This window comes from Acipenser ruthenus, chromosome 27 (genome assembly GCF_902713425.1).
Source record: "Acipenser ruthenus chromosome 27, fAciRut3.2 maternal haplotype, whole genome shotgun sequence".
Lineage (NCBI taxonomy): Eukaryota > Metazoa > Chordata > Actinopteri > Acipenseriformes > Acipenseridae > Acipenser > Acipenser ruthenus.
In genome coordinates, this window is record NC_081215.1 from 25,743,705 (window position 1) to 25,764,731 (window position 21,027).

General features: G+C 40.8%; 1 protein-coding gene across 1 annotated transcript in view; it reads right to left on the reverse strand.

Moving 5' to 3' along the window:
* Positions 1 to 246: 246 nt before the first annotated feature.
* LOC117432209 (12S rRNA N4-methylcytidine methyltransferase-like) overlaps positions 247 to 21,027 on the reverse strand; it is a 64,510-nt gene continuing 43,729 nt past the window's right edge. The window contains exons 4-6 of the mRNA XM_034053782.3: positions 14,045 to 14,236; positions 12,216 to 12,394; positions 247 to 2,735 (exon numbers count right to left, since the gene is read on the reverse strand). Coding sequence (XP_033909673.3) covers positions 2,257 to 2,735; positions 12,216 to 12,394; positions 14,045 to 14,236 — 850 coding nt within the window. The 3' untranslated portion in view covers positions 247 to 2,256. The remainder of the gene's footprint in view (positions 2,736 to 12,215; positions 12,395 to 14,044; positions 14,237 to 21,027) is intronic.

The window sequence follows — 21,027 nt, forward strand, 5'->3', positions numbered from 1 at the left end:
TAATCCTCAGCTAATTCAACACTGAGCTAATGCTACAAACACCAAGATGAAAGAGGTATTTACAAATAAGTAATAGCAAGCCGTGGCTTTATTCCACACAGTTTTAGATAACACCGCATTGCTTTGTTTGCACTGCTTCCAATTCCCTGACCAAATCATCTAGTGAAATGTAACTTCCACCCCAGAGCAGGGACGGGCCCTTTAGAACAGACTGTACATATAATAACTCTGTTTAGCACAAGAGAAAGCAGGCATGCTTCATGCATGTGTGTATTTATTTTCACATAAGAGAAACATGAAATACATTTCAATAAATCTCTTGTGGGGGGAAAAAAACTGGGAGGGGAGGGAATCAAGTCTCTTCCTCATCTGTTTGTTCACGTAAATCCGTTTAGATACACGGATGGGAAAGTAGTGGCAAAATATTTGCACAGTTGGGAGTACGTTTAAGCAAGACTTGGAAAGAAAATGCACACTGTTACACCTCTGAATGATGTGTGTTCTGGCATTCAACAGTGACTCCGCACACCTAATATCCATTACATTGTTTCCAATGATCATTGGAGCGGGAGAAGCCCATGAGATCCCATAAACCTGGTTCATCTGATATCCACCTCCTTGCTTTCTCCCCATAGTCTTCTATCCATCTCCTCATCTCACCCTGAAGTGCCCATGCTTTCAACATGAATGTGCTAATGCCAGCCAATGGACCAACCATGGACACAGATCACAGACAGAACATAAACTTTTTTAGCTGAAGAACTTGTTGGTTTCAGTCTTCATTGCTTGAATTTTCCCTGAAGGAATAATATATATATATATTATTGTTCATAACAATAACTCTACTGCTTACTTTCTGTCTGTGTGCACCCTGACTCTGAAGGAAGTGGCTATCCTAATAATCCTAACTGTCAATGTAGGTGTTTCAATGGAGTCTGTTTCCCACACGACTTCATCAAATTATATACAGTGTTACCCTGTTATAACATGACCTATAAAAGTGCAGAATCGGTTATAACATGGTAAGGTCGTGGCTCCCATTTCCCTGGTGATGTTATCGTGAATTATGTTAGGATAAATTGTGATTTTGTTATATTGTTGTTTTTACCTTACCATATTTTGCATTTGTAAACTCCTGTGCTTGCACTGTATTTTTTTTTTTTTTTTTTTTTGTCCGTTAATGTTACAAAACAAGTAGGAAACAGTACAAGTGTGTATAAACGTCCTTGGATTCTGTGTTATTTATTTAAAGGTTACAACATTTGTTATAAAAAATATGCAATTTAAATAAGAGTGGTGTAAACTTTAAAATTTACCATAACCAATTACAGTTCAAGCATCTGTTGCAGCCAACAGAATCATAAAATCTGTCCTTTTTAAGCCTTTTTAAACAACCATTGGTTGCTTACGAAATGACGGACATCTCCAAAGGCTCCAATCAGGGACGGTTTTATATACTTTCAAAACAAAAGTAAAGTTAGATGGACGAGTGAGTTTTATTTATTTATTTATTTTTTCTATCGGGAGATTTGATCACAAGTACAAGCTTACCAGAAATCATACTAAATTGTCCAAAATGTTTATAAACCCAAAACTAAATTAACAAAATATTAACTGTAGTGAAATATTCACAGGATAAACTTCAGGGGTGACACTCCAATCAAAATGGATTCCACTAAAGCCCCAGGCCAATAGAGATAGCTTTTATTATGAGGTGCAGCATTTCAGTACCTTAGGTTTCAGTTTCGATTATTGTATATACCATGATTTTAAAACGCAGCATTACCAGAGAGCATAATCAATTGCTTTAAATAACCAAGAATGCTTACCAACCTTTTAAAAATGTTGATGAGTTGACAGATCTATCTGATGGCTAAACTAGGTATAATACTGTATACTTTCGGTGGATATTTGTCCTGATACACAAGCTGAAAGTCACATTATGGCAGTCAGATCGCAAACAGGTGGAATGTTCACCGGAGCATAAGGGTTAAAGGGAGAGAGACAATCGATACTGCAATACCAAAATACTTTAACCTATGCACTTGCATAGAAAACCTAGAACATCTGGTCCTTTATTTTATTTTCCTCTCATGACAACCCAGTTGCAATAGATCACATTTGACAAGGCTTAAAAAAGTCAGCTTGTAGCACAATCTCCCAACCACTAAACCACGCTGAGTTACCACCGCGCAGTGTGCTCAGTGAACCCTGTCCTCTGATAACCGAAGGGACTGACTACTATTGTGAACTGTTTCACCGTTTCCGAGCTGCTCTGAGTTTCGCAGATCTCCCACGTGGATTTTCCAGCACCTCCTGTGGGTCTGGAGTCAGAACTTTCTTCTGCACGTGGTGCCAGTTTGAAGAGCAGGGACCATGAGACTGCTCCTCATCATCATCCTCCTCCTCCTCCTCCTCCGCTTCACCCCCATGCTGCTCCGCCCAGCCCCTTCGGCTATGTCGGATCTTCTGGCGGACGTTGAGATTATGCGGCGCGGCCACGTCGATCCCGTGGAGGAAGCGCTTCACGATGCGGTCCTCCAGCGAATGGAAGCTGACTGCCACCAGGCAGCCCCCAGGCTTCAGGAAGCCCTCAACGGCCCGCAGCCCGGCATACAGCTCGTTCAGCTCGTCGTTCACAAAGATCCGCAGCGCCTGGAAGGTCTTGGTGGCCACGTGGGCTGGGCGGAGCAGCAGATCTCTGCGGGCGTAGAGGGCAACAGCAGGGAAAGCTCCTGGGTAGGCAAAGATCACAAGGAGTGTTATTTAATTAACAAGCAATATCAATTACGCACAGCTTATTCGCCTGGACGTCCGATCCCCAGCAGTGTGATAGTGTGTCAAGTCAATGTGTAGAGTCGACTTTGTGAACACAGTGAACAAATTCATTGTTGCCAGTAAACCCTGGTTTGATGTGCTGTGTATAACTGGAAACAGAATGTCGCTAATTGAAAAGGATCTGTGTTTAACGTGTTAACACCTGAAACAGAGAGTGCAATTTGCAGATTGCACACAACTGAAAAATTTGACATGGTGATGTTTCAATAAAGACAGGGAATGTGTGGCAAATCTTGAAATCAATTATTTTAAATTAGTCATAAATTAAAAACATGAATTAAAAGAGAGAAAAAGAGAGAGAAAAAAAATCTACTTTTCACTGCTCTTGGTTTCTCTGAGCATTCACATTGAGTGTTTTAAAACTCCCTTTCTTTTAACAATAGGAAATATTGCATCTCCATTCAGTTCTCCCACCAGATATGAGTAAATCGTCTGTGACCCTAGCCTCAGCCCACTTGCCATCAATAGGACTCTGTGCAGAAGACAATCACAAAAAGACAGCCTTTCTTATGACTATCAATTGAGCACACTTCAAGATGATTGGGTTCACTCCCCCACAATTGCAGCACAAGACAATCAGACCTTTCCCACAAAGAGTTCCTTCTGTGTGCTATGTCAGCAGGCTGAGTGGAATAAAACACAACATGTTACTTAGCAGGAACATGTCGTGTCATGATTCTGCTTTGAAGAAGACAACTAGTCATAGGTCATGAGAGTGAAAAGTTTATTCCCAAATATTTTTGTTCTTTATTTTTAATTTTCTGTAAAACCTCTAAAGATCGACAAGGTGATTCATATGCCAGTCATCATGACTACAGTTCAGGACACTTTTTAACACCAGCACATTCCCAGGCTATTGGATAGGTGGCAGAGATTGAAGGGCCTCCGACTCACTTGATTTCACTTACATTTTCCGAATTAAGGTTGGTTTTATTATAAATTATTAATATTTGTGGCTCACAAATAAGTTTACTTTCCTTAAATATTTTTTACATGACTAATACACTTCTTATACAAATGGCATCCAGCCATGCATTATATCATATCTATTTATCTATCTATCTATCTATCTAGCTATCCATCTATCTAATATACAGTTAAAGCTCCCGTTTCAGCCAAGGTGGGCAGACTCTTTGATCCAGGGCTGATGGAAGGCACTCGGTTGATGTTCTTCTAATATAGGACTGCAGAAACTACTGTCGTTTAAAGATGTACTCAAGAAACTTTCATGACTGCGGATCATTCTGGAAAACAGACTTCTGCGAATTCCCACCAGCAACAAAATGAATTGGAGGTGGTAATCCCCGAGGGACTGTCATGTATCTAGACCCCTTGTAGACCCCCTTTCACTGAATCAGTGAGGCCAGAGACTCATGATTAGATTTCAGCTTGCTCGCCGGTACTGGAATTTACCTAAGAATGCATTTGGTACCAGGTTTGTAAAGTAGAATGATTCTGTGAAGACTGTATCTGCGTTATACATAATGGATGACAAGTACATGGCTGAACAGTGTTCTTTGCAAAAAGGAAAGAAAAATGACAACAAAAGTGTTGTGACCTTCGGCACACTATGCTTTCTGACACTAAAGATAAGGGAATTGCACTCATTGAAAACTGAACACCACTCAGGGGGCCATGAAATTCCCTTCCAACGAACACAAGCAAAGATACTGTGGATCTTCCATTAGCTCGTGAGTCCCATAGCCTTTCTGTTTGAACAGTCACAAAGCACGCCCTTGGAGATCAATCCTTTGCTTCTTTCACAGAAATGTAAACTGTGCTTCTGCATAGCACTGGTTACGTGAGCCCGTATGAATCACTGAATCAATAAGCAACAGGCCCTTCCTCTTGAATAGATGTACAGAATTAACTGCACCCTCTTTGTATTCGTTTTTTTAAACACCTATGAGATGTAATGATGCTAATGGTCTCTGCTGACCAATTTCAGTAGCCATTGTGAAAATAAGCAGACTCCTAATTCACTATGGGTGTTCTGCTTTACTAGGGATGAGTGTGGCATTGAATATGGAGTTAGCTGCACACCTTCATTCATTTGAAAACTGTGAATGCAAGGCCCATTTTCCTGATGCTCTTCAGACACTGCAGCCAACAACAATAGTGCAGGATGCGGCCCATAGCCTGGACGTCGCCGGTTCGAGTCCAGGCTATTGCATTGCCAACCGTGGACAAGAGTTCCCAGGGGGTGGTGCACAATTGGCCGAGCGCCACCCGGGGGGGGGAGGGTTCAGGTCGGCCAGGGTGTCCTCGACTCACCGTGCACCAGCGACCTCTGTAGTCTGGCCGGGCGCCTGCAGGCCTGCCTGTAAGCTGCCCGGAGCTGCGTTGTCCAACGACATTGCAGCTCCAAGGTGGCTGCATGGTGAGCCTGCAGTATGAAAAGAAGCGGTCGGCTGACAGAGTGTGTTCGTCTTCGCTGCTCCCGAGTCAGCGCAGGAGTGGTAGGGGTGAGCCAAGCTTAAATAATTGGATATCCTAAATTGGGAGAAAATAATAATAAAAAAAAAATATTTTATTATTTATTCAATGAGGACCTGTCTTCTAATCTACAGCATAGCCCTCGAGAAACCCATAGTGACACCAGACAGACTAAATCAATACCCTTGTTTACTGTTTGAGCCAGGTTCCTCAATGTAAAACAATAGCTTTTTATTTTAAAGTGGTCCCCTGCTACGTCCAATCTGCTCTTAAAGTGGTCGTTATTTTTAACAATACAGTCCTGAGGGCCAGTTATTTGACACCCTGATCTAAAATTAAAGGGCGATTTCTCTCAGAAACTGTTGCAGCTCACAAAAGAAGTAACACACTATACCTTTCAGTTTGATATAGTAGGTTGGAACCACTGTATGCATATTTTAAACAGAAAGGAAGATGATGGTTTACGGTTTAGCTTACTGACAGATACCTAGTAAAAAAAAAAAGGCAATGGATTTTTTAGGTAATATGAAATTATCACGTAGAAGCAATAGCTAACTCGTTAGTATTATGTAAATGTATTAATACAGAAAAGATCCACTAACGTTCTATTGTCAAGTACCACATTCCTAATTGTAGGGGTTGGGAAATTAGATACTTTAAAACAATTGCCCGTCATCACAGGATTTTGCCAGGTCATGTCTGGCAATGATGTAAATAAATAGGGCATATGCTTCTACATATGGTACACTAACCAATCTGAACTCTACGCTCCTACAACAAGGTTGAAAAGTTAGCATTAGGGGAACGCAGAAACATGGACTTGACTTTCTAAAGCACATACAATCTGTAAGACACAGATGGTAGTCTAAACATCTGTTCACCAGCACAGCACTGAAGAGAAAGAGGTGTATGTTGGCTTTAAACCATTCTCAAAGTTCTAACTGTGCTTTTGCATGAGGTCTGGCGTAAGCTGGAAAGGGTTAATATATTAATTTACAACTTTACAAGGATTACAAACATTTCACCAGCACATGTATGGTCTTCTGTGTTTAATAGTTTCCTTCCATATGGGAGACATTACTTTAAATACCTTCAAATTTTACTCAACTTCCATTATAATGCTTACAAGTCACTGGGGTACAGCTTTCTCCTCGTATAAACGATATTAACAGAATGTTGATTGCTCTTAATATCCTCCGAGGCAGGTTAAATGGGGGCATTTCCCTTTAAAGTTAAAGGGGATTTTTTTTTTTTTTTTTTAATTTCATTGGCATTTAAATCAACGGACACGGAAACATAGTTTTGGAATATAAATTCCTATATAAAAAGGCTCTTGGGATTAGTGAAAATGTTTTCGATTAGCCCTGTCCTTTTTCCAAAGAAAAGACGTCAGCGTGCATTTCACCCAGTGTGGCAGTTGGAGGTAACGGTAAATGCAGCCATAAGCATCAACCACATGAAAGTGGTGGAAGCAGTTAATGATGCTTCTGTCTTGAAATCGAAGGTTAAAAAACGATGCATTTTTTTTTAATATATGGTTTTCTAATTCCTGGAGATTCCTTCAGTTATATTTCCCAACACAATGACAGTTTAGAGTTCTGTCCGTTAAAGCTGAATTCCTGACTGATCTTATTTCCGTCGGCCTGTCTGGTTTGTTATTGTAGGACAGGGCAGTGGGTCACTGGCTCTTCTATACATCACTATGAAGCCGTCCCGTGTCGTGTGGGTCAGCCAGCATCCTCCAAAGTGCACCAGCCCCAAAAAGAACCTTGTTAGCAGAACCATTAGCGGCTATTGATATGTATTTCACTTTAGTGCCACAAGAGAGCATTAGGTGGTGTGGTCTGGTAAAAATACACAGAGCCTATAGAATTCCAGTAAATCTTACCCAATTTCTACTGCCATCGTTCTGTGGGGCTCACATTTTCCTATAAAAAAATTACACTTTATAGTAAACAGGTGTTTCAATGCAGCACTTCTACCACCGCTCTGCATTGCACTTTAACACGTGGAACCTGGAGACCTTTAAAAAAAAGATGTGAGCCAAATACAAGTTTACCATAAAGCGCTTTACAGAGGTAGGCTGTGAACTGTGCATTATATGCAGAGTCACTTACAATACGACATTGATTTAACATCTCAGTATGGAGCACAAGGAGGTTAAGTGACTTGCTCAGGGTCACACAGTGAGTCAGTCAGTGGCAGAGATGGGATTTGAACCGGTGACCTTCTGGTTCCGGTCGCCATGGGTGCCAGGTTCCTTTCTTTTTAAAAAGTTTACTGTTACTGTGGTTGATCTCAGCAGTAAGTGTCTTGTCCTGCAACAGCAGCTGCATTGTAAGATGCATTTTTTGTTGTTGCCTTGTTTTTATTCCAATCTACATTTAAGACACCTGTAATACTGGGTATCATTTTCACCCCTTTTTGCTCAAAATGGACAAGATGTTCAGCAGCAAGGCTTTTAAATGAAGCAGGCGATTCGTTAGAGGAACAGATACAGCACACAACCCAGAATAACGTGTCATGAATTTCTTTGCGCAATTTCACTGAAAATAGATTATGTCTCATTACCTGTTAATGAAACATGTGGGAGTCTCAATTTATACAGAATATGGTCAGATTTGAAATTAACACAAGTAAGGAATACTGCAGTGGGGGGTGGGGGTGGGGGCTGTGTTGAGTTTGGAAGTTTAGGCACAAACTTTCTCCCAGTATTTTCAGTAAAAGGTCATTTCCTGCTCTAGGGGTACCAGAAGAGAGGCCAAATGTCTGTCCAAAGTACCACAGGTTTAAGAAAACAACTTCAAATGAACAACCAAAGTTTGGATTTAAATATACCACGTACAAGAAAACAAACATTCCTTCTAGGAATGGATGCATCACACCACAAAAAAAAAAAAAAAAAAAATCGCCCAGTTTAAACAGTTTTCAAAATGTCTATGTTTATGTTACTTCTCTGAAAGTAACTGAGAGATAATTCAGTTTGCCAGGGAACATGTTTAGGGTGTGTTAGCGTGTTACATTGTACAGACTTGTTTTTTGTAACCCTCTAGCTGAGAATAACTATTCGTTTTCAGCTTTGACTTGCAGCACTGGCCTCACTGCTTGTCGTAAACCTTTGAGCTGGATTATAGCACTGATTGCTAATTATCCCTTTTATGACATAAAAAAACAAACAGCAAGACTAATTAGAAAAATGAACTGCAACCTTCCCAATGCACAGATGCCTTTTTGCGAAATTCAGCAAAATACCACCCCATGCTTAGTGCTCACTGTGACGAATCCCTCAATAAATACATTTACATTCTTCAATCTACTGCAGGTGAATACCGCTCTTCTTTAGAAATGATAAAACGGCTATGCAAGCTGTCCCTTACATCAGCCATCATAGGCAGAATTGTTAATATTGAGTGCCTCTCTACTTCTTGCAGGTCTTTAAGCAAAGAGGAACAAATTCAGATGTGTGGGTGCGGCCAGTCAAATTAACAGAGAACATCTAAATCAGTATTATACAGTGACACCCTGTCTCTGTTTTCTAGACTGCCTTTACTTTCTATAGTGTTAACAATCATTCTGTTTTGTACAGCCGATATCGTGTCATCAGATTTCTCAAGAAAGCCTTTACTGGGTTTTGAACTTGCTTTGAGCTTGAGAAGTGCCAACTTTGAACAGCCTTACTCATTCAATTTAAATCATGTGACATTATGACCTTTCAACTCTTCCAGCCCCACCCACTCCCCGTCTGAGTAGATTGGCCGGGCGGGGTGAAAGGTCACATTGTCATTTGAGCTGAATAAAATGAGGAGAGGAAGGCTGTTCAGTGCCGGCAGTTAGGATTCTTCAGACAAGCTCAAAGCAGCTCAAAGCTGGGTAAAGGCAGATATAAAGACAAATGACAATAACTCAGTATTGAAGCAACCACTCACCATGAGTGCAAACACCATGCAACAGTACGGAAGATATGTAAAGAAAGCAATTACAATGATATCTGACACTACCAAAGAGAAACATAAGAGATGATCTTCAGTTTAGGATTTATAAATGAGTTTAGGATTCACTTCAAGGTATTTTTCAAGTGTCTGCTCGCTTACCTGAGTGGCAGTGATTTTTACAGTACTGTATGTACATAAAACACTAAAAGCTCCTGCTTGCAACACCTGCACACACCCCCCAGAGGGTATTAGCCTTTTCCTGCCTCAAACGCTCCTATGGAGCTGAAATGTCATACCACAAACTTCTAATGACACACACGGTGCGGTATTGATGTGTACCATTTGTGTAGTGTGAGGCATCCCAAACTCAAGGGGTTTGAAAATGACAGGAAAGGAAGCTCATGGTTGCAGGCAGCAGCAATTAAGGGGTATGACTCACGTCGTGTGTGCCCCAGCCAAACTTCACTGCACCTTTGACCATAGCCTTTTTTTTTCTTCTTCCAGAACTGCAGATTTAATGCCCTGACGCTCCCCTTCCTCAATAAATGGCAGCAACAGTCACCTCGCGTTACAGACATGTACCTAATTAAACATCTATACAGTCACTTGAGGTGCATAAACAGTGACAAACTGGTCTAATTACCACCACTGGAGGATGTTTGATGATCGAACGGATATTAATAACTTGCGGAAAGATAATTAAATAACAGTCTGGCTTGGGAGGGAGAGAGAGAAAGAGAGAGAGAGAGAGAGAGAGAGAGAGAGAGAGAGAGAGAGAGAGGGGCGGGGTGGTTGGGGGTTGCACGACACACTGTAAGAAGATTCTTTTTTTATTTTTTTTCGTGGAACTTTCTGCAATGTACGTCATCGAATCAGTCCTTAAAAGGTGTTGTCAGTCAACACCTCGAGAGAATCTCCCACCCACTCCCCATATTGCGCTGCGGCGGTCTAGTGGGCGTCAGAAATAAAGCTTGGAAGGGTATGGTACATGGGAGAATGAGATGTTACATTTTTTGCAAGCTGTTTTTTTATTTAAAATTCATTTTTGTTTACTTTGTAAAGTAAATGCGAATGTTAAAGTAAATACAAAATGTCTTTCTTATCATTAGATAGATGGATAGCTGGAGGATAGATGTTTAAAAATATGGATTGATAGACAGACACAGTACACAGATGTATTTCATTAGGTAGCTAGCTAGATCTATAGAAATCTGTATTCTTATTCCCCTCGCTGCAGATCACTGTGGAATGTGCACATGACCCAAAGCAGTGGAAAGATTATTAAAAGTTCAAATTAAATGTTAGCAATCTTGTCTTATAAAACACTACCAAGAACCCCTTTGATTTACAGTTAATATTCTGTAAGCAGTGGAACAAAAATGAACTGTGCTGTTTTTTTTTGTTTTTCAGTATTTTAGATTTTTTTTTTTACCATGATGCTCATTCATGAGATTCACATAACTACATTTAAATAAAGCACGAAAGCAACTTCGTGTTGAACAAACAGGAGGGATGTCGCTCTTCTGAGTCTTTTTCAAATCCCCAGTAGCCCATTGGAGTTCTTTATTGCCCCAGTCTATTAAACCCTCTATACAGGTCCTTTACCTACAGCAGTATATATAAATTAAGACACTCCCATTTTTCTTTCCCTTACCACTTGGTGGATCTCCATTAGAACCAAGTTTATTTATCTGAAGAAACCGAATACACCGCAGACAGCGTGGTACGATCTTTTGAGACAATTAGGTGAGGCTGTTCCTAGAGCAGCATTATCAGAGATGGTTTCTCGGGCAGCGCCACTCCTACCCCCCTCTGATACATATGCAGTGCATGCTTTGAGTCAGCAGCAGTGTGGATGCCAGCAGAGACATTCACAGGACTTTCACATCTGTTCAAACTACCAAGGTGCAATGACGAAGGCATTAGCCCAAACGTGTGTCTATAGTTATCATTTTAGTGTACCTCCCAAGGTGAATTACATCCAAGTGAGGCAAGCCAATGCAAACTTTGGTGTTGCGTTGCTTGTTCCTTTGCTTCTTGGCTTAATCAAGCTCACAAAATGTAACAGACATTTTATATTTTATATACACACACACACACACAGTAGATGCCGGTTATTAGCAACCCTGATAAAGACAATTTTCGGTTATTAACAACATTTTCCCAGGAACCAATCCCGGCCCCATAGACTTTAATGTTAATGTAATTCTGATATTAGCAACTGCACGCCGCTTATTGACAACTTCATTACTAGTTGCCAGTGCTACAGAGCGAACTTCCATGATTTATGCACATACTTCATGCAGCTTTTATAACACACAGACTTTGCAACTGCGTATTTCTGGCAGACTGAGGCAGAATCGTGGCTTTGAAACTGGCTACGAAGCTGCATGCAAAATTGAGATGGATTTACAGCGGGAGGTGGTACATTGTAAAAAGCAGACAACGTTGGACAATTTCTTACTTTAAAATTGTGCTCTTTAGAATTGATTGTAAGTACAATACATTTTTTGTGTATTTTACACATTGTACAGACAATTGTATTACATCGTTGTGTAGTACTATTTGGGTTTGGGTATTTGCGTTTTTCATGTTAATTTTTTAACACTAACATTTAAAACACATGTATTTCACTGCCATATTTGTACAACTACAGTATATATCGTTTCATATAAATCCACTTGAAAACGGGGGCTTTTCGCTTATTGGCAACTTTCGGTTAATGAGAACTTTTTGCAGGGAACCAAGAGGTTGTTAGTAAGCAGCATCAACTGTGTGTGTGTGTATATATATATATCTATATCCATTAAGGAACTAAACAAAAAAACAAGACTATTACTAATAAACTCATCAATAGGCAGATCTAAAAAAACACAAGGCTAACATCAGAGGATGATAGGTAGGATTAGATAAGGCTTGGTTTCCAGTACAAATTGATCCCAGTAGGAGATACGGGATTAATATATTTTTTTCTCTCTCTGAGACACCGTACATAATTAAAGAGGGTACCTGCGACTATGCTGGCGAGCTGTTGTGTTCTGGTGATGGGGTAGATGCTGCGTGCCTGAACAATTGCTGAAGCTATTTTCCTGGCGTGTCTCTCCTCCCCGTATGTTCTCAGGATGGACGCAAGTGCCTGTTGATCTAAGGCATTCACCACGTCAGCCGCGCTGGGCATGGCAAGGTACCTGTGCACAGACAAGGGCCCAATTAGCTCACTGACATCAGTTTCTACTGACAAGAGGTGAAGCTCCACAGTGCCCAGACACACGGACCTTTGTGTGTTTGATGTCTTAAAATAGAAAAGAAGGAGAAGAAGAAGGAGGAGAGAAGGCAGCAACAATGAATATATACTGTAGAAAACACATTTGTCTTCTCCTTGAGAAATGTTTATACCTGGAGGTGAATCAGTTTCAGGTTTCAGCAGAAAAACACAACAATAAAAAAAACCAACACAAAAACAGGAGGTTTAAAAGAAATTAAAAAAAAAAAAAACAGAGCTGTGTTCTGTGGGTGAATAAAAGGCTTCTGTTTCCGGTGGTGTCCTTTTTAAGCACCTTGCATGAGTTGCATTTAAAACCTAGAGTAATAAATAAATAAATTAGTAAGAAAGAAAGATGGAAATGGGCAATGCTGCAAAGGAAGTGTGCTGTGTTACCAGTGGGTATGATGGCATGGAGCCACAGCTGCCACTGATTTACAGCCCTCTCTAACAGCCTCCTCCAAAGCATGTCCTCGGTGGCCACTCTGCAAACAGGTTCTAAATACAGTACACATAAAGATAATGCCTGCATCCTCTGGATTTCAAAGGGGAGGACCCTCAATCCTGTGTTTGCACCGGGAATCGCTGTGCAATTCCACAAAGGAATAACATACCTGACCCGGAGAGAAAGTTTCAAATTCATGATATGAATTTTGCAGAATTCCAAATCTGACACCCCTGTAGGCACTGCTGTGTTTTCAATGTACAGTATAGTAATAAAAAAAGATCTTTCAGGCGTGAGCTTAGCTTTGCATTACAAGCATCGTCTTTGAGTCTCTGCAGCTGGGCTTCACATCCTCCTGTGCTTCATCTGTAGCTCTTCAGAAGGGAAGCAGCCTGGGGTCACAGACACTTGATTTGTTTATGGTTCAGACAATTCAAAGCTGCCTGTCTCCAGCTCAGGTCTTCAGCCAGGTCTGCCTTTAGGGTCAAGTTCTGTTTCTGCTCTGGATTACAACATCTTTAAATCTGTCTGGGATTACCACACTGTCTTCAGAACCTTTTCTAGACCCTTAAATAATCTGAAATACTCTCTTTTCCCACAAAATGACTAGGGCATCCTACCCCAATTCTACACGACACTACTTATGTAAGCGATACTGCTGTACAGACTGCATATGCTTCTGCGAGACGTAAAAGACATACATCTTTTTTCTTAGTCGTACTACTGCAATTTCAAAAATCGCGGCTAGAGGAGTGGCAAAATATAGTACTTTCTTTTCATTTTTTATGTTGCACTAATAGGGGGAAAAACAATATGAAATGTCATTCAAAGTTAATAAAGTATTAAATAAACTAATAACAGTACATTCGGGCGATCTATTATCTGACGTCAGTAGGAACGAGCTCCACTGTAGATACCTTGGTCACATGCAGCTCAATGTAGGGAGTAACTGTTTCTTTTCTATAAAGTTCAAGAAGGTTGGAGGCACTATAAATCACTACCCCAGAGTTGACCTGATGATGGATTCATGCAAGGAAACGGGCACTAAGGCATGCATGCGTTTCTGAGCGGATGAAGAGTTGCAGAGCCTGCTCATGCCCGGTCGGTTCTCTGCTGCAAGTCTCTGCTCACCTGTCGCTGTCCATTCTCATGTCCAGAGGGCCGTCCTTGCTGAGGGAGAAGCCCCTCTCGGGACTGTCAAACTGCATGGAGGAGCATCCTGCATCCAGCAGGACCCCGTCCAGACTTCCAGGCTCCACTCCCGCGGAGGGCAGCAGGGCCTGCAGATCGCTAAACCGACCCAAGAGAGGGTGGACGTGTTTGCTGCAAAATAAAATAATAATAATAATAATAATAATAATAATAATAATAATAATAATAATAATAATAATAATAATAATATATAAATATCTTATACATGGATTTCAAAGAGGTGCCACTAGTCCTGTCTGATATTTGCATTGTAGATGCTGTAGATGGGAAAAATTGCATTCAGAAAGCATTTTGTGATGCAGGAGGTATCGGGTTGTGACAGGAAATGCAGTGAAGTACAGTAGGGACACATCATTACCAAAAAACAAGCCCCCAGAATGCTCAAAAACAAGCCTGTATAATGGCACTCTGTCCAAGGGTATAAACCACACAGCTTCCCAAGCTCTGACTGCAGTTCACTGCTCTTTCATTATTAACAGAGAACAGGGAAGCTGTTTGGCATCGTGTATGAGAAATAAAAAAAAAAAATTCAGAAAGAAAAACATTCTATGCCTACGATTTCTCACTTTGATACAATTAAAAGAGGTATCTGTAGGTCATTTCACTGCAATGATTTTCAGAGGGAAAAACCCAGAAATGCACAATGCAAGTTACTCTTCAGCATGTTAATCTTCACAATGTATTTGCGTTGACAGAAATGTCATAGATGACTTGTGTGTCTCAGTTTATTAAAAAAAAAATAAAAAAGGAATCCAGTGAGATTATTTGCATGCTTTTTTGAAGATCCCTTAATGTTTAAAACTGATTATCAGATGATTCCAATAAGCATATTAAAGTGCAGCGTATGGCAATAAAAGCATGGTAAAGCACAGGCAACGTGGTAAATTACAGCACGGTGCGAATCAGTTACCACAGTAAAGAACAATTCATGTGCAGTAAAAGTTATCACCCCAGCTTTCTTTGGGGTATATATGTCCTTCGCAAGCAGGAGATCTCTTATAAAAGTTTACCATGGTATTTGTGCACAGTATTTTTGCAATTTTACCCTGCTTTGCCATGTTTATTAATGACTTACCATACCTTGCTATTCTTCATAGTGCTTACCTGTGCTTTACTGTGCTTTCACTGTGCTTTATTACACGACATTCAAAATCCAGCTGACTGTGTCTTTACACTTCTGCGCAGCTATGCATAAAAACACAGTAGTCAAGTATTGTACTTCACTCATGAGATACATTATGGATATATATACACATCTATACGACTTCAATTCTAGCTTTTGCTTAGTATATACAGACATGTACTTTTCTCTCGTATTCAATAAAAATTTTTTTTTACAGTGTTTACGGAAATAATCCGGTACTCTTGAAAGGGAAATCACAGCTGTTTGTCAGTTTTGAAAAAAAGGGGGACAATGACCAGTGCTAATTGAATCCGATAAGTTTAACCAACTTTTTATTTCATGTGCTGCAGTGCGGTCGACGGTGCTGTTAAAGAAACGCTGAAATATGAAACAGTCTGAAATGTAATGTATACAGTGAGGGGCCAGCAGTGTGTGGAAAAGCAGAGATCACAGACTGGAATGACGGTCCATGTTGTAAACTGAAGGTGCACCGTCTCTCTGCCTGAGTGACTCTCATTTAACACTTTTAACCCTTTAACAGAACAATGTGTAAAAGTTTTATAAAAAGCCACTGCCTAGGGGCACTGACCCATTCACTTTTGTTTATTTCCTTTTTGTTGTTGGTTACCCTGTAATTCTGTTGGGTAGCATATGGACAGCAAGCAGCATGGGCTTCAAAACCCAGGCACACTTTTATCCTTTTTTATGTTGAATTGGTTGGTAATATATTCTTGTAGATCCTGCTGCATTCTCCCTAAAAATGAAACAACCCCCCTCCACCCCGCCCCTCTAGAAATATCATGTTACTTGAGCAGGACTTTATACCCATTTGACTACACTGGAAAGGCACCCTTGCTACTCACTGTAATAACTTTCTTACTCTTGCTTGACCTGTTGCTCCCCCTGTGCTGTACGTCACTGCACATCTCCCTTGCAGTTCCCTCTAGATCAATCACAGAGCACCTGCCTCTCACTAAAAGTAGTTTATTTCCATTCTCCGCACTCTCTCTCTTCACAGAGCCCTCCATTCAGGGCAGGGTGTTTCGTGATGTACGCTAGAAAACTAGACTTTGGTGACGGCAATGTATTTCTCATGTGACCTTTTAAAGCTGTCAGACTGGAGGGATCGGAAGAGAAGTGTATTGAGACCAGGAGCAGCCTAGCCACTAGCTATCAGGAGTGGCTACAAAGAACCCTTCATTACTAGCTACGCTCAGGTTCCTATGAGGAGAATAGGTAATCTTCAAATTAAATCTCACTATAAATACAGTAGAAGGAATACTATATATCATATTATTATCCTGACATTATATTCCGGTTTAATATCCTGTTGCGAGTGTTCTGTATGATTTCTGCGCTTCGATCATTATTTGGTATACTTCTGAAAAGACTCCTCAAGGTCGGAGGTGGGGAAGCATATGAGGGTCGCACAGGATTCAGTCCACAGCACAAATGAAAAAGCTTCTCATCAGAGCAGAGGATGGTGGCAAAAGGAGAGGTTTTATTTTGTTCTTTACCTGAACAGTTCTGCCTACAGCAATTCTTATTTGCTTATTTGCCTCCTCAGACATCAAACAGATAATACTTAGACCCTGTCTTTTTTATTCTCTCACAGCAATACTTAAAAATAACACCTTTTTTTTTTCTTCCCCCCTGCCAGCCCCGTAGGTGGTTCTATTTCAGAAAAGTGCAGGAAATTTCAGCAGAGACAAACCTCAAATCCGAATAAACAAAATCCCAGAAATGACACAACATCCAGCAAGCTTTGAAAACCAGAGTGGTCCATTTAAAATGTAGCAGTCGAGTGTCTTCTCTCCATGCAATATTTAAAGTATCCGCATTTACCTCCTGTGCACGGGTCATTTCAAACTTAATGCCACCCCTCCCCCCCTCTCCTTTTTAAACAAAAAGAAGATGAACCTTAGATGACTGTATAATCAGGGTGAGTCAGCATAATTCACCTGACCCCGTTTTCTCCTTTCTCTGTTCTTTGTGAGCAAAATTGCGGGGGGTGCTCAGATCAGATACAATACTGCTTTTCCACTCTCCAGTCAACTCAATCATGCCACTGAGACAACACCACCATTCAGACCTGTCAGGTTTTTATTCAAATACTGGAACTCCTGGCCATGTCATCCCTTGAGCTTCATTTTACTACAAATACAGGTGGACTAAAGCTATTGTATTAAAAGGTAGGAGCAACGAATTGACCTTGTTACATGTGTATGAGCTGTCTAGTAGAACAAACGGCAGCACATTTGTCTGGATGGTTGTTAGCTTAGGTTTGTTTGTACCTTTAAGTATGATTAAGGTCCATGTGGTTCCCTGGGCAGTTAATTCCAACTGAAATGCTATATGGATTTATACCACAGGAATTTGGCAGGAATGTGTCAAAGTATCTCCATGTGTTTCGTGTTAGCTAGTTGTTTGTGGAAAATTCGATGAAGGTTTCAACCAGCAGGCATTTGCAAGACAGGGCTGGGGTGTGTTTGTGACGCCTCTCTGTGTTGTCTTTTTTGGTTAAGTAGTTGTTTTCAGGTGATGACAAACTCAGGGTGTGGTGAACTTTGATACCTATTTCATACCTAACCATTAGGAAACCCTAATAACTGGTTACAAAACCAATTTTTCTACAAGGGTTGTCAACAAGACAGGTTGGGACAGGTACAGTGTCAAATGTGATGAATGTGATTTGGCCTCCATTGTCACACCATGCTATTTTGAGAAATCATAAACATGTATGTCTTTCATGTGAGAATTACCAAAAACTTATTAATCGATCTAATGGTTACCATAAATGTTTTTACTAGTTCAGGTCTCAGGCTGTGTGGTTTGATGTCTGATAGCTTTTGATGGGGGAAAAAAAAAAAAAAAAAAAAACTAGCCACTCAAGAATCCTTCGTGAAGGAAAAACCTCCAAAATAAAAATAAAAACTACAGGAGACAAGAGATCTCATCTTTAGAAGCTGAGACTAATTTTCTGACGACACACTGCAACATGATAAAACACTTCTTGGGGATGAAAAGGAACTGATATCCCCGTTAAACAGCAGTGCAAGGAAAAAGTGGTTTTGTTTTAAAATGTCTGATACCACAACCCTTTACACGATCACAGACACATGATGCTTCTTGATCATGGTTTAGAACCTGAGAGTTAAAGAAGAGCCCAATGTCGTGATGCGCCAATCCCTGGGCTATAAATCAAAAAACAAAGCAGAAAGGAAACTGAAACCCAAGGCACAGCACTGTAGCCTGCTTGGATCCTTCAATGCCACATCCTGTATTAAAACAAGGGAAGAGAAAAAAAAAACCCACACACACATTACTAATTCAGTAATACAACAAACCTAATGGGTCACAGCATTCCTGAAACTTTAAAAGTGGTTCTCATAACAGAAGTGCCAAAGGGTTCAGCACTGCTAATGGTTTTCCGGTAGACGTTCTGACGTCAGAACCTTATTCCAGTCCACTGAGCAGCTCACTTCGGCTTACAAGTAAAGTCAGTGACACGCTCCTCCTGAATAAAATACAAATCACTCACACGGCGTTGGTTTTCACTCCTGTTTATCGAGTTGAATGAACTGTGCTGACGTTATTCTTCGGGGAATCAACTCGGCATGGCAACAGAACACCCTTGCGCTTGCTTTTTCTTTATTTCGTTCTTTTTCGGGAATGTATCTGTACTATATTTTGGCACTCCTGAAAAGCTGCCAGACTGACAGCATTTGGTTTTCACCTCTCATCCAAAATACGGCACTTTCAAAAGCACTGACTCTGAGGCACTGGTACACCCCTGGACAGAAGGGAAGAGGGCTACCAACATGCCCAGGGATGACCATTACATACTGATCTTCTACCACTATTTGGCATTGCACTGGTTATGTACTGGGGGAAAAGGTACAGTAGCCCAATGTCAGTTACAGTTCAGTGGCATAAGCCACTAGAACTCGAGAACCCAATTCAAAACACTTTTTTATTATCGTGGTACCACAATGGTACAATAATGTAACCAATAAAACGAGCATAATTAAAAGGAGTTACATTAAGTTTGAAATGATTAAGTTCCTAATAAAAGCGGCATGGTTTGAGAAAGTCTCTGTAGTATAAGTAAAGTAAAATGTGTTGTTTTCTTCGTGTAGTATCATTATCAACTCAACATTTTAAATAAAGGCTCCAGTTGCCTTTCTATTACACTATGAGAAAAAACTGCTTAAAAAGGACACAAAATAGTTATTCTGTGCTTTAAGCTCACCTTCACAAACATTTCTAAGGAGAACCTGCCAAAATACAGTGGGCTAGCCTGACCAAAACCAAATATAAATCAAGGTCGAGTTAGGGAGTATAATAGCCTTATAGATTTGAAATTACTGATGTCCAAAGTGGCAGCTGTGGTTATTTAGTCACCAGAGTTTGGGTAAACCATGTAGCATTTAATGCTACACAGGAGGACTGCATTGTAATGCCAGAGACAGAGAAGCGCTGTGCCTTCGTGTGGGTCGAGTCAGATTAGAGACAGAGAAGCGCTGTGCCTTCGTGTGGGTCGAGTCAGATTAGAGACAGAGAAGCGCTGTGCCTTCGTGTGGGTCGAGTCAGATTAGAGACAGAGAAGCGCTGTGCCTTCGTGTGGGTCGAGTCATATAAGAGACAGAGAAGCGCTGTGCCTTCGTGTGGGTCGAGTCAGATTAGAGACAGAGAAGCGCTGTGCCTTCGTGTGGGTCGAGTCAGATTAGAGACAGAGAAGCGCTGTGCCTTCGTGTGGGTCGAGTACGTGTCTTCCTTTTGAGGTAGTCTGCCAAAAATTGCCTTTTCAGAATGTTTACAGTACTGCCCAACAGTACTGCCACCCTCCTATATTTGAAATGGAAATGTGGCATTTCTAAGTGGTAATAATATCAATGAGAATCACAGCATTTTTCATTGGCAAAAATTGTAATGTGTCAATACTTTTGGGTTGTGTCGTGTGCTTATACACCTACACTGCATTTCTCAAGGCTGGTTTTCTGTCAAAACAAGAGCAACATGATGTCCTTGTGTTGTTTCTGAGCTTAAGGTATTACAAGAGTGACAGTAAAAAACGTTCCTAGTCTTTTGTGGACAGAGACTGCTCATCACAGGTAAAAAAAAAAAAAAAAAAAAAAAAGAAAACACACATCATTCATTTCCATTGACTCTCCAAGGAAAGCCACACACCATCAGAGATCCCCTATCCTACGACTTCATGCTGGTTAGAAAACAAAAGTCGTCTTGAGGAGGAATAGAAACAGGGATCCCATACGCACAAAGTGGTTGCAATGCCTTCCAAATGTATGCTAGCAAGGACCCACGCTGTATTCACTCTGAACATGCTGGGAAACCTTTGATGTCAGGCACCCAACAGGGCTTGCAATGAGCCTGACCCACACTGGGATTACTAAGGCCCTAAAGCAGTACTTTATCAAGTAGGAGTTTAATGAAAGCACTGGCTTTGTACCTGCTTTCTCGTCTCCTTGTGTTTATAAAGCTGTATGTTAAATATGGAGCATTGCAATGCTGCCAGCTTTTCAGAGCTCACCACAGGACTGACGTGGCTGGAGCTCACACCCAGACTGCAGATTTGAGATGGGAAACACAGCGGGCTTTAGGACCAGGAGATCGACAGGGTGGGTTGTGTTGAACAGTTAGCAGGTCACCACCCTGGTTTTGTTTTATGAATATTCTCCTGAGTGCTAAACTGGTTTGCTGTTGAATCTGGTTGGCTGTCTGTACAATCTGTATCTGCATAACCCACCCTCTTTTCCAC